Below are 15,041 nucleotides of genomic sequence, written 5' to 3' on the forward strand. Positions count from 1 at the left end.
CTGCGGCCTCATGTTTTTATCGAGTCGGTGACTTGCAGCAAGGATAATAACAACGTACCATAGCACTGTAACTGTACACAACCACCCGATTTAATAATAATGAGTATTTATATATATATATACCTTAGACCAGGAGCTCTCCTTGCTCAGGAGGTCAGCATAAAAATAGGCCATCTTCCACTGCTGCTTGTAGGTGAAGCACCACATCAGCTGCCAGTAGCACATGTGATGGAACTGCTTCCAGTTCTGCTGAGCTTCACAGCACTCCTCAAACCGCTGGATGGCCTGCAAGAACGTTCAAAGAATTACATACTGTATATACACAGTGCAGGATTACCAATAGGACTCAAGGGGCAATCGCTCACCCACTGCATCACCACCAGCATGGGGGTGCTGTGACCAATGTGAACTGGGGTTTCTGTGTGATATACTGTGATCTGGGGGCACTATAGGGTGTGGAACACATTTGTGATGCTGGGAATATGTACCCATTAGAATTTTAGTAACATCACCAGCATATCTTATTGACAATTGTAATTGGTAAGGGGCCCCCACAAGTTAGTTGCCCTGGGGCCCCCACAAACCTTAATCTGGCCTTGTATACACACATATTTTATAGGTGATATAAATATATACATAAACACAATGCCATGGTTCATATACACTTGCGCTTGATGCTACAGCCTTTCTGCCCCAGTTTGACAGGAGCCACCATCATTACCCTGTAGATCAGGGGTAGGGAAGGTGTGTCACTCCAGCTGCTGTGGAACTACACATCCCAGCATGCCCCACCACAGTTTTGCTATTAGTGCATGCGCCTCCATTTGACTTTTTAGAAATTTTAGCAAATCTGTCCCAAAGACTGTATAAATGATATATTTCATTTCTGTGGATATTTATAGTACAGTTTTCTCAATACAGCACAATATTAATCTTCTTACTCTGTCAATGTTGCCTTTAATTTCTTCGATTCTTCCAGCGAAAAACAGAAATATGGCGCCCTGCGGAGAAAGACATGTCCTGATGATTACTATGACAATACAATCCCAAAACATTTTTCCTACAAATAAAAGTAGAAATGATATGATCTGTCTGGCTCACAGAATGACTGGGCCTATGCTGGAACGTGAGTACACTGGCCGTACCTTGGGATAGCGCTTTAGATAAGGTTGTAGTAAATTCTCGGCTTCCTCAATGTTCCCTTTGCCTGTACCTGTGTTAGGAGAATACAATTTAGTGCAAAACCGTGGTGCATCCACAAAGCTAATAGAGCAGCAGCCATCCCAGGGAGCACTGGAGCGTGGCACGATGATGGAACGCCCGCGTGCAGCATCAGAAAGCGCCACTTACCCAGCACAAAGCTCAGGAACGTGTGGTAACATAGGAGCAGCAGAGTGCAGAGTAAGGCTCGGAAACTGTGAGCTGCCGCCCCCTCCTGGAGCTGCATTAGGCCGTAATCCTGGGAACAAGCATTCAATGGTAAAACCGTGAGAACAGACTTCAATGAGGGAGATGAATCAAACAAATGTGTCAAACTTTGGAGAGAAATAAAGTATAAAGATATAAAGTAACAGTCATTTTGCAAACACAGGGCCTGATTCAGATCCGCTCACGAGCGCATAGCGCTCGCAAGTGGGTGGATGGTGGGGTAGTGACTCGCTACAAAAGGGGCGGCTGTCGATGTTGATCAACAGCTCGCCCCGTTTGGTAGGCGGAGAGGGGGGGTGGCTACACAAACGGAGGCGTTCCCGAAGGAACGCCTGCTGTTTGTGGGAGGCACCACTGACATCACCGGTGATGTCAGTGGAGAGCTTCCTGCTCTGTTAGAGCAGGAAGCTCTCTGGGGCTTGCGACGGACGAGACCCTACCACAAGGGTCTTGTCGCAAGCCCCGATGGTCGCGACCATTGCGACCGTCACCTGACCGCACGCAAAAGCTGTGGGTGGTCACCCACAGCTTAGCCAGTGGCCAGGAGGCCGCAACAAAAAAAAATTAAAAACGCCCTGATTCAAGAGCATCTGGCTCTGAATCAGGCCCACAGCCTTTAAAATTGCAATTAGAAGCGGATTGGTCTATAAGTCTTGGTATTGTAAGGGGATCCTAGCAATTAAAAACATTTTTGACCCTGGTGGACATTTACTTTCATTTACACAATTCCAAGAACAATTTCATATACCTCGATCAAATTTCTTTATGTATCTTCAAGCCAGACACTATGTACAGTCACTCGCTGATCCTCTAGAGTCCACTCATACTGATTCCAAATTAAGAGACGTTCTTACTTTTAGCCAAACTAAAAAAATTAAGATTAGTTTTCTCTATCCAGATCTTACTCAGTTGAGAGAGATACCTCATGGTCAATACTTTCAAATATTTGGCAGTCTGAAATACTGGATCTACCTGAACTTGAGGAAATGCTCCGCTATAAAGCAAAGATTTTACCGACGTTAAAGTCGGCACGCTTACAGGAAATTCATATCCGAGTATTAAATAGAACATATATTTCTCCTACCCAAAGGAAACATTTTATTTCCTACCGAAACGGGTTCATGCCTTAAATGCAAGGCCTCTTATGCCACAATTTCCCATAATTTTTGGTTTTGTAGGAAGATTAGGAAATTCTGGTGTAAACTACTAGACTATCTGTCAACGCCTCTTCATGTCCGGCTACCTAGGACAGCTAGTGCCTTACTTTTTGCAGATATCATGGGAGGAGGCCCACGATATAACATTGGATTTAGCGGTCCACTCCTACGTTGGGGGAATGGAAGTCAGCTTTGCTAGAGGTTCTTTATTACGAGCGTCGCATTGCCACATTTTCCACTGAAAAGGGAGTGATTTCCTTCCACAAAAAATGGGCTGTATATATTGATGGCCTCCCGACCCAAACTCAAGAACAGATATGGAGAGTCTTTGAAAATACAAATTGTTTTTTGTTACGACAGCTTACCTAGGCGGCAAAATATTAGTGTGTCCCTCTGTTTGCTATACCCTTTCTTTTCTAAGTAGCAAGGTTTCCGAATTTGGAAAAGAATCTCATACTATATTTTATACTTTGGCTCTGATTATTTTCATTTTTTCTTTTGTTATTGTTTCTTATTTAATTTTATTTACCTAATTATTCTTTGACACAGTATGGTATTTTCAGTTAATTTTTTATGATTTCTTTTAATCTAAGTGTTATTAGTTCATTTATATAATGTTATATATGTAGGTGCTTGCCGATGGCTGTGCATCTATCCTGTTTGTTGAAACAAAACAAAAAATTACAGCAGTTTTGATTGTGTAAACTTTATTGCAGACTCAGAGGGGTATTCAATATGAAACCTTAACTTCACTGCCGAAGTTAACGTTTCATATCGGAGTTTTTTTATGCGTTAAGTCTGGTGCGCGCTCCCGCTTATCCCCGTATTCAATATCAAATTAACGAAAATGGGAAACTCCGAAGTTGTATTTGCGTAAAGTTACGAATTTTTCCATAAAATAATTGTAAGACCCCCCTAAAGTTGTAAAAACATGGGGGAACACTATGGGTACCCCCGTTTTAGCCTTTAATTGAAAGTCGGGGATTTAAATAGCCGCAGCAGGTGTTTTTTTCCCGACATTGAAGAAGTGATGCAGAAGAGCACTTAGGTTATTTTTTTCGTTTTTTTAAGTGGTTCCATCAAATTTGGGGTACATGAAAATGGGTACTAGCAGATTTTGATGTCCCTAAAGTAAGTTTTTAAAAATTCTGCATTTGTGCACCTGCCGCTATAATTCTATTCTTCAAAACACCTGCCGCATACTTGCAGAATAGCCCTGAACCTATTTCCCTATTGTTTAACAATTTTTTCCCTTTTTTTTTTAATTAATTTTTTGGGGTGTCCCTATTTTTTTTTTTTACTTTTTTTGACACAGTTCTTTTTTAAATGTCAATCTCAGGGGTGCAGGCTATTCTTTTAAGCCTGCACCCCTAAACCCCAATTCTGCACTTTTTTTCGACACCTATTCAATGGTGAAAACTTATCACCGGTTTTTATCAAAGACTTTTCAAAACTGCGATAAGTCTTTGAAATTGAATACGGTGTAAAACTAAAACCAGTGATATTAACGCAAAAAAGTTAAAAAGTGCGATATTAACGCAAAAAACGATGTTATCGCACCCATATTGAATACCCCTATCAGTGAAGATATGGTAATTTTTGGTATGATCTTGCACACGTTATTTTTTTGTCTGTATATTTTTGTATTGCTTTTTCGCTGTATAATAAATAGAATTTATAAAAATAAAAAAAAAGAAGCTGATTGGTTGGTACTTTATCTCCCTCCACTTTATATCTCTACAAAGCTTAATACATCTCTCCCAGTGTTACATGCATAACCAGGGGCGTATTAACGCCAGCCGGGACCCGTGTGCAGTAGGTCCCCACCTCTGAGCAGCGCCCCTGATAAATCTAGGTAATAGCTGATTTCTTGCTATGAGAAACTTCTCCCCCAAACTAAGAGAGAGAGATGTGTGCGTGTGTTACTAGCAGGTCATTGTTATACATTGTGCGTGTGTTACTAGCAGGTCATTGTTATACATTGTGTGTGTTACTAGCAGGTCATTGTTATGCATTGTGTGTGTGTGTGTTACCAGGGCCAGATTAACAATGGGGCGGATGGAGCTACAGCTCCAGGCCTCCACATAAAAATAGGCCCATCAGCATGACAGCATGATTACCAGCTGCCTAACTGGCCATAAATTTTAAGTATTTAAACAGTTTTTCTAGTCCCCGCCATCCCCCCCTCCCAAAAAAAAAAATATGCAATTTTTTTAATTCTTTGTAGTTAGTGATCATAGTGTAGGGGGTGTACAGTACACACCAAGGTGAGTCTGGGTCTCATTCAAACCCGCTTGCGAGCGCAGGACGCTCACAAGTGGGTCGATGGTACCCAAATGCGCATGCGCACGACGGAGGGAGCTCCGTCGTGCGCATGCGCGAGACCCGGCGAGCGACAGGGTAGCCGTCGCTCGGGGTCTCGCACCAAAGGGGGCGTGCTGTCGATGGTGAGTGACAGCACGCCCCCCTTCGTGGGCGTGCCGGGGGCATGGTTGCCAGACGGAGGCGTTCCCATGGGAACGCCTACCGTCTGGGTAAGGCCCCACTGACATCACTAGTGATGTCAGTGGGAGTGATTTTGGCTCTGATAGAGCCAAAACCACTCCAGGGCTTGCGGCAGCGAGACCCTACCGCAGGGTCTCGTCGCAAGCCCGATGGTTGCGATGGTCTTGACCATCGCGACCATCATCATGGACGCTCTCATAAGCTGTGGGTGGTAACCCACAGCTATGCGAGCGTCCTAGAGGCCGCTCCAAGTTTAGGTAGGAGGGCCCTGATTCAGAGTGAGCGCTCTGGTCAGAGCGTCCGGCTCTGAATCAGGCCCTCTGAACACACTCACACAGCACCAATCACAGCTCTTCCCCTTCTCAGTATAGGCCTTTGAACATTTTCAGCTCCAGGCCCATGTGGGCCTTAATCCGACTCTGTGTGTTACTAGCAGGTCATTGCTATGCATTACGTGTGTGTTTTACCAGCAGGTCATTGCTATGCATTGGTTGTGTGTGTTACTAGACTAGCAGGTGTGTTACTAGCAGGTCATTGTTATGCATTGTTTGTGTGGGTGTGTGTGTGTGTTACTAGCAGGTCATTGCTATGCATTGTCTGTGTGTTACTAGCAGGTCATTGTTATGCATTGTGTGGGTGTGTGTGTGTGTTACTAGCAGGTCATTGCTATGCATTGTCTGTGTGTTACTAGCAGGTCATTGTTATGCATTGTGTGTGTGTGTGTGTGTGTATGTTACTAGCAGGTCATTGCTATGCATTGTGTGTGTGTGTTACTAGCAGGTCATTGTTATGCATTGTGTGTGTGTGTGTGTGTGTGTGTGTGTGTTACTAGCAGGTCATTGTTATGCATTGTGTGTGTGTGTTACTAGCAGGTCATTGCTATGCACTGTGTGTGTGTTACTAGCAGGTCACTCTTATACATTGTGTGTGTATGTTACTAGCAGGTCACTGTTATACATTGTGTGTGTATGTTACAAGCAGGTCATTGCTATGCATTGTGTGTGTATGTTACTAGCAGGTCATTGCTATGCATTGTGTGTGTATGTTACTAGCAGGTCATTGCTATGCATTGTGTGTGTATGTTACTATTACTAGCAGGTTATTGCTATGCATTGTGTGTGTGTGTGTGTGTGTGTGTGTGTGTGTGTGTGTGTGTGTGTGTGTGTGTGTGTGTGTGTGTGTGTGTGTGTTTAACTAGCAGGTCACTGTCATGCATTGTGTGTATGTGTGTGTGTGTTACTAGCAGGTCATTGCTATGCATTGTGTGTGTATGTTACTAGCAGGTCATTGCTATGCATTGTGTGTGTATGTTACTAGCAGGTCATTGCTATGCACTATGTGTGTATGTTACTAGCAGGTCATTGCTATGCATCGTGTGTGTATGTTACTAGCAGGTTATTGCTATGCATTGTGTGTGTGTGTTTAACTAGCAGGTCACTGTCATGCATTGTGTGTATGTGTGTGTGTGTTACTTGCAGGTCATTGCAATGCATTGTGTGTATGTGTGTGTGTGTTACTAGCAGGTCATTGCTATGCATTGTGTGTGTGTGTTACTAGCAGGTCATTGTTATGCATTGTGTGTGTGTTAGTAGCAGGTCATTGCTATGCATTGTGTGTGTGTGTGTGTGTGTGTGTGTGTGTGTGTGTGTGTGTGTGTGTGTGTGTGTGTGTGTGTGTGTGTGTGTGTGTGTGTGTTTAACTAGCAGGTCACTGTCATGCATTGTGTGTATGTGTGTGTGTGTTACTTGCAGGTCATTGCTATGCATTGTGTGTATGTGTGTGTGTGTTACTAGCAGGTCATTGCTATGCATTGTGTGTGTGTGTGTTACTAGCAGGTCATTGTTATGCATTGTGTGTGTGTTAGTAGCAGGTCATTGCTATGCATTGTGTGTGTGTGTGTGTTTAACTAGCAGGTCACTGTCATGCATTGTGTGTATGTGTGTGTGTGTTACTTGCAGGTCATTGCTATGCATTGTGTGTGTGTGTGTTACTAGCAGGTCATTGTTATGCATTGTGTGTGTGTGTTACTAGCAGGTCATTGTTATGCATTGTGTGTGCGTGTGTGTTACTAGCAGGTCATTGTTATGCATTGTGTGTGTGTGTGTGTGTGTGTGTGTGTGTGTGTGTGTGTGTGTGTGTGTGTGTGTGTGTGTGTGTGTGTGTGTTACTAGCAGGTCATTGTTATGCACTGTGTGTGTGTTACTAGCAGGTCACTGTTATGCATTGTGTATGTGTGTTACTAGCAGGTCATTGCTATGCATTGTGTGTGTGTGTTACCAGCAGGTCATTGTTATGCATTGTGTGTGTGTTACTAGTAGGTAATTGCTATGCATTGTGTGTGTGTGTTACCAACAGGTCATTGCTATGCATTGTGTGTGTGTGTTACTAGCAGTTCATTGCTATGCATTGTGTGTGTGTGTGTGTGTTACTAGCAGGTCATTGTTATGCATTGTGTGTGTGTGTTACTAGCAGGTCATTGCTATGCATTGTGTGTGTGTTACCAGCAGGTCATTGTTATGCATTGTGTGTGTGTTACTAGTAGGTAATTGCTATGCATTGTGTGTGTTACCAACAGGTCATTGCTATGCATTGTGTGTGTGTGTTACTAGCAGTTCATTGCTATGCATTGTGTGTGTGTGTGTGTTACTAGCAGGTCATTGCTATGCATTGTGTGTGTGTGTGTTACTAGCAGTTCATTGCTATGCATTGTGTGTGTGTGTTACTAGCAGGTCATTGTTATGCACTGTGTGTGTGTTACTAGCAGGTCACTGTTATGCATTGTGTATGTGTGTTACTAGCAGGTCATTGTTATGCATTGTGTGTGTGTGTTACTAGCAGGTCATTGCTATGCATTGTGTGTGTGTTACTAGCAGGTCATTGTTATGCATTGTGTGTGTGTTACTAGTAGGTAATTGCTATGCATTGTGTGTGTGTGTTACCAACAGGTCAGTGCTATGCATTGTGTGTGTGTTACTAGCAGTTCATTGCTATGCATTGTGTGTGTGTGTGTTACTAGCAGGTCATTGTTCTGCATTGTGTGTGTGTTACTAGCAGGTCATTGCTATGCAGTGTGTGTGTGTGTGTTACTATCAGGTCATTGTTCTGCATTGTGTGTAAGAAAATGAGGTGTTTTTCTTACCTTGTTACCAGAGAAACCGACAAATTCCAAGAGCCTCAAAATCCTGGTGGGCAACATAGATAATGTCTGCGAGGAGAAGATATAGATGTAAGATACCAATATTGTCCCCTGTAAATTATTGCGGAGCTCATATTTCATATAAAACAAGCCCAATGTCTGTAACCAGAGTATATTAACGCTCAGTGACTGCAAATAGCCTCAAAATCACCTTATTATATTTCCTGATCTATTCTTTATTATTTTTATACATCTTTTTATTGGTCTTTCCAAAAATAAATGACAGCAGATAGGAAAGGCACTGAGATGCAATAAGTCAGTTAAGAAAGGGAACATCAGGTACACAAATATAGGAAATAATGAACAAATCACCATACATTGCATAGATTGTACCTCTAACACTTAATACAGTGGCTATAAAAAGGTGTCCCTCCTACAAACCAAAGTTCAACCAATTACCAAGAACTACAGTCACAAAACTGTAGCCATTCCTGATCCATTCTTAACTACGATTTAAAATGTTATCCCCAAGCCTCATTTATATAATCTAAAAGATATAAATACGGGAGTCAGTTTGATCACTGGCGCCCAACCCGGGACTAAAGATAGGCGTTGAAATCCTGACGCCTATTTTTAGCCCCACGTCGAAATCTCAGCAGCCGGCATCCCGAACGAAGGTAAGTGGGGACAGGTTAGCATCAGCCGCGGGGGGGGGCTTAGGTTTAGGGCGCAGGGAGGGGGGGTTAGGTTCAGGCATCCCCGAGGGAACTTAGGGTTAGGCACCACCCCGGGAGTTTTAGGGTTAGGCACCACCAAGTTAGGGTTAAGGTTGTGAGGGGGGGGACAGGGGAGGGTTAAGATAATTACCAGCCCCAGTCGGGATTGTAGCTGATCGAGCTTTTGGCGTCGGTATGGGAACTGCCGGCTATTCAGCTGTCTGTATTTCATACCGATTCCAATTAACACATATTCACATCACAGTGATAGTACTTGGACAGAGTACAGTGTAGCTTATAGCCAGTGCTTAAAGTGGTCCTAGAGAAGTGTTGGAACTCACCCCCACGTCTGTGCTTTTTGAAAAAAATGGGGCGAGGTCTCAATAGAAAGGGCGTGGTCACACAATAGTATTCCCAATTTAAATTACGCCACACAGTAGCACAATCTTGATTCACCCCGAGTCACATTACACCACATAGTAGTGTCCCTTATTCATTTATAACACACAGCAGTGCCCCTATTACACAATTCCCACATTTGTGCCCTTTATACACAATGCCCACAGCAGTAGTGCCCCTAATACAAATAATGCCCACAGTAGTAGTGCCCCTTTTACAATGCCCACAGCAGTAGGGCCCCTTACAAATAATGCCCACAGCCTTATGCTACTCCCATTGTAGAGATGCCCATTATGCAGTGCCCCCAGGAGTGGTGCACCTTATGCAGTGCCCTCAGGAGTGGTGCCCCTTATGCAGTGCCTCCAGTAGTGGTGCCCCTTATGCTTTTCACCCAGTAGTGGTGCCCCTTATTCAGTGCCCCCAGTAGTGATGCCCCTTATTCAGTGCCCCCAGTAGAAGTGCCCCCTGTAGTAATGCCCCCTTTAGAAGTAATGCCCCCTGTAGTAATGCCCCCTCTGGTGCCCCTAATTCAGTGCCCCCAGTAATGGTGCCCCTTATGCAATGCCCCCAGGAGTGGTGCCCCCAATAGTAATGCCCCTTGTAGTAACGCCCCCTGTAGTAATGCCAACAGTAATGCCCCAGAGAAAATGCCCCAATAGTAATGCCCCCAAGTAAATGCCCCCAACAGTAATGCCCCAGAAGTTATGCCCCCAATATGAAGCCGCTTACACACACAAAAAAAATAAAATACTTACCTTAAGCCCCGCTCCTGCGTCCGCTGCCTCCTGTCCGCCTGGCTGCTCCGCTGAACTATGGGAGAGACATCATGACGTCTCTCCCATAGTGCCTGTGGGGGGAGCTGGAAGCCGGAGCTCAAGAGTGAGCTCCAGACTTCGGCTGGCGCTGCGGAGAGGGAGCCGGGTGCCCGCTGGTAACAAAATCTCAGCGGGCGCCTGTCAAATGCAGCCTCCCTGCGGCGCCGGGCTAAGGCGGGTATCCAAATAGAAGTGGCGGTTCCGCCCATTCCGGCCCAATTTAACCCCTGCTATGGCCGATATGTTGTGTGTAAGTCGGCCAGTGAGTGTACAGACGATATCGTGTTGCGTGTACGGGCGGTCAACTGCCTGCCCAAACATTAGCTGCACAGGCCGCGGGAAGGGGGGTGCAACGCAACTCCCGGCCTGCGGAACCCCCGGTCAGATGGCAGTGATGGTGGTTCAGTGAGTATGAACAACCATAATCTGTAGATACAGTATATCTGTATATCAGTCGATCTGCAGATATATCTTTCAGGTGTGTACCCAGCTAAACTAAACTAAAGCTGGGTACACACTGATCGCCCGTACACATGCTGCGGGGACTCGGCGGTGATTGACAGCTCAACTGGGCGAGCGATTTAAATGCCCGCTCATTTGAGCTGTCAACCCCGGCACATCGGACAGACGATTTCGTAAGTGTGTATACTCTTACCAATCGTCATATAGGTCGGCGGGTCGACCTAGTGTGTACCTGGCTTAACACTGGAAGATTTAAACAAACTGTAGACGTGCTACTGTGGTTGTCTACAAGTTTTGCAACCAAGGGCCTGATTTAGACCCGCTCGCGAGAGCTGAGCGCTCGCAAGCGGGTCGATGGTGCCTTAGTGCGCATGCGCACGACGGAGGGAGCTCCGTCGTCACCCACAGCTATGCGAGCGGCCAGGAGGCCGCTCCAATTTTAGGTAGGAGGGCCCTGATTTAGAGCGAGCGCTCTGGTCAGAGCTAAATGCGATGTTAGTACATGAGCCCTGCAGTCTGCTCTTAGTGGGGTAAACTTCTTGTGACCATGGGGTCCTGTTGTGTTTAGTTTCTTCTTCAGAAACAGGACAGGCCTAGTTTTTTAGTAATTGGTTTTTTTTTGTGAAAAGTTTATGCTCAAAGATAAGTGAAGGAGTAGAGTAAACTTCAAGCAGATGCAGCTCAGAGACTCCCGGAACCCAGATCGTCACCAGTATGATGGGACGTTGGTAAATATTTACTGAACGTCTCCCAGTGTTCCACAAGGAGCTAACAGCATGTGATCTGTGTAAACAGTACGTGAGTGAAACATCACACTATACACACTGCTCTACACATCCAAATGCAGCCTTGTGCGTCCTTGTGATTCAGCACCGTGAGCCGTATTAATGACGTGCTGTAACCCTTAGCTGCCAGATAACAGCTGTGATCAGTAATCAAATAAGCGTAACTTTAATAGCCATCTACATTACACAAAGGGCAGGTACTAATTCCCCCTGCTGTTTCCACCTATAGCTATCATTTTATGGACTGTACTGGACACATGATAGCTATAATCTGATTGGTTGCTCTGGGCAACACCTCCACTTGTCATCTTTAGAAGTTTTGCTAAGGGGTCTATTTACTAAGCAGTGTTAGGAGACAGAGTGAAAAGTGATAAGGTGCCAGCCAATCAGCTCCCAACTATAATTTTTCAAACACAGCCTGTGAGATGACAGTTGGGAGCTGATTGGCTGGTACCTTATCACTTTCTTATCACTTTTCACTCTGTCTCCTAACACTGCTTAGTAAATAGACGCCTATATCTCCCCCCAAGCATCCATGCTGCAGAATGACCCACAAGGTGTTAAATATGGCAATAGTTTAACATGTCTTTTTTCTTAAAAATTAATCCATTCATCATTCATCCTTGTGTGTTGCTAAGTGATGGACAATGGGCTCTCCAGATGAGGTCCAAATCTTGCCCATACATAAATAATAATAATAATAATAATGATACTATAAATGGGGGAGCTTTTGCTTTGTGACCCAAAGTCCTAGAATGGCTTTCTCCATACATGTTACTGATCTCAAATGGTGCTCCAACCAATCAGCTCCGAACTGTCAAACACGACAGTTAGGAGCTGATTGGTTGGAGAACTATTTAGGATTAGTAACGAGTGATAACAATAATAACTAAATCTGGGCCTATGTACCCCCTGCAGATACCCTGTATTCAGGATGTAGTCAAAAGGTCGACAATGACAATCTTTGCATCCATAATGTTGACACCACAATATCGACAGTTATGATGTTGACATTGTTAAAATGTCAACATTAGGGTTAGGATGCGGGCGTGAGGGTTAGGCTGCGGGTGTGAGGGTTAGGCTGAGGGGGGAGGGTTAGGCTGTAGGCGGGAGGAGGGTTAGGCTACGGGGGAAGGTTAGGATTAGGCTGCGGGGGGAGGGTTAGGCTAAGGGGGCAGGTTAGGATTAGGCTCTAGGCAGGAGGAGGGTTAGGCTACGGGGGGAAGGTTAGGGTTAGGCTGAGGGGGCAGGTTAGGGTTAGGCTGTAGGAGGGATAGGCTACGGGGGGAGGTTAGGGTTAGGCTGCAGGGGGTAGGTGTTTGGGTAAGGCTGTGGGCGTGAGTGTCATACCCTAGCACCGGTTAGGCGTACAAATGGGGTTTCTCGGTTCACATTCAACACAGAGAGGTAAAGAGGTAATTTTATTGCAACACAGAAGTTCTATATTATTACATCACATTCATGTAACATAAATTACAGGTTCACTTTGAATGGGAATTACTGTACCAATTGCTTTTACAATGTCAATTCAGATTAACGAAACAATGACACAAGTTTTTATTATGCAGGAACTTAGCCTCCTGGCTACGATTAGTATCACTCTGCTCCTATGGATTTTAAAAGGTTATTGCATGCAATAACATATAACGGTGGATTTTACCTTAAACACTATAGTGAAACAGCAACAATAATGGATAACAGTTTATAAAAGAATCCTTATATACGCTAACTATCCTAATGCTTGCTGGCCAGAAGCTACACTTTAATACATTAATAAAGTCTTAAGTCTTGCTAAGTGTACACTGCGGTGCCCGAGATACTGGTTCATCCAATTGTCCTTAGCCTGTTTTGTAACTAGACTGACTCCGCTGGTAAGGGATGCAGAGCGGAGTTATTCCTAACTGTAGATGCTCTTTGTGTCCTAAACAGCTGCTATATACTGATACCCAGCTACTGTCTGTACACTCCAAAGCAGCACTTTGGAGGGGTGATGAGACACGCTGCTGACAATGTCACTGAATCCGTAAATTTAGTCCCTAAGCTCAGCTTTCTGCAATAACCTGGACGTAGCTCAGCTTTTCCTAGTGCTGCCAATACTCAATAGCCCTTTCTGATGATTCTAGCCGGCTGCCAGCTCCTGATACAAAGTTACTGTTTCTATCAAACCACGCAGCAGTAATAGGGGAACGAGTGGCTGGCAATGTCACTGCTGCTGGGACTTTGTAACATCGGTCTGCTTAAATGGGAGAGTTTATTTGAAGCAGTCTCCTGCGCTTGTAGGGGGGGTGTCACTGTACTATGCTGCCCCACTGTAAATGGGGGGAGTGTTATAAGTTCCAATGTAACAGGGGTTAATTGGGGGGAGAGCTTATCCGTCCCACTAGCAAAGGGGTCCTTGTCTGTATACTTGGGGTACTTGATGGTACACACTGCTGGTGGTGATTGATGCTAATTAGCCTCTTACCCCCGCTGTGATCAGCCTTAATGTCTCTCACAGAGTCTGTCACCACCTCCGATCGGACTCTCCTGCTCCGCCTCCGGACACGCCTCCACTCTCCCCGGCAGCCGTCAATCAAGGGTCCCCCCGCTGAAGCCGCGCCTCCTTCCGACAGCACTCCCTTCCGTTTCCGGCTGCCTCCTCCTGTCGCTCGGACAGCTCTGTGATGCCGCTTCGTCTCTGCTCGCCTCCGGACCGCCGGCTGACTCTCCCCGACTCCGCCAGGTAAGATTTGATGCAGCGCGCCTCACACTGCCTCCGTCTCTCCTAAACAACTGCGCACTTGCCGCGCGTACTCTGTCCCTTTTAAAGGCAGAGTCTCCTGCTCGTGCTCCCCTCAACGGCCCTTCACTGCTCGCGTGCTATCTCTCCACACTCCCCATTGCCCAGCCAGAGCAGTTTTTTCCCCCTGTTATCTCCTGTGGTACGTCCTGTCCTCGTGTCCCTCCACAAATTAGCAGGTGTTTTACGGGGCATTACCAAGTCCTCCCCCCATAATAGGGGTCAGTCCTCCAACCTATTCTCCTTACACCAGTCCAGCACATCAATAACTGGGCCTAGGTTAAAGTCACTTATACTAAACATTTTAACAACATTCTGGTGCCCCATTGGTTGGTTCCCCTCTTTGTGGGGTACCACATTCCTCCCTACTTGAATCATGCGTGCCCTCACGCGTTTCACCTTTTCAACAAGTTAAACCAACGTTCTTTTATAACATTCTACTGTATAGTTTGATTAATCAATGACAGGTGCAACAATTAACTCTTACCATTACTTTATAACATTCTACTGTATAATTTGATCTATCAATGACAGTTACAACAATTAACTCTTATTCACGATATCAAAGTGGTAATAGTCCTTTTGTGCTCCTTTCGGAACGTCTTAGTTGACCTTCTCCTTCTTCTGTTTCTCTTGGGATGGTTGTGGCCTCCTCTTCCAATGTCACTGTTCCAGCTAGATTGGAGGATAACAGTATTGGCCAATATGTACTCATCAATATGTTCATAAATTCATCGGAACTCTGAGCATCGGGTTCCACTGGCATTCTGTGAGTATGTTCCGTCCTCTCTTGACTATTTCTAGTTTGGTTGGAGTGCAGTTTCAATTGGTTTCTATGGACCACTATCGTACGACTCCC

General features: G+C 45.1%; 1 protein-coding gene across 1 annotated transcript in view; it reads right to left on the bottom strand.

Moving 5' to 3' along the window:
• TTC39A (tetratricopeptide repeat domain 39A) overlaps positions 1-15,041 on the bottom strand; it is a 90,051-nt gene that overhangs the window by 15,349 nt on the left and 59,661 nt on the right. Inside the window, exons 8-12 of the mRNA XM_088458314.1 lie at positions 8,230-8,295; positions 1,351-1,459; positions 1,146-1,213; positions 942-1,001; positions 124-285 (exon numbers count right to left, since the gene is read on the bottom strand). Of these exons, the coding sequence (XP_088314440.1) occupies positions 124-285; positions 942-1,001; positions 1,146-1,213; positions 1,351-1,459; positions 8,230-8,295 (465 nt within the window). The remainder of the gene's footprint in view (positions 1-123; positions 286-941; positions 1,002-1,145; positions 1,214-1,350; positions 1,460-8,229; positions 8,296-15,041) is intronic.

The sequence above is a fragment of the Taudactylus pleione genome, unplaced genomic scaffold (genome assembly GCF_031769625.1).
Source record: "Taudactylus pleione unplaced genomic scaffold, aTauple2 ptg000824l, whole genome shotgun sequence".
Lineage (NCBI taxonomy): Eukaryota > Metazoa > Chordata > Amphibia > Anura > Myobatrachidae > Taudactylus > Taudactylus pleione.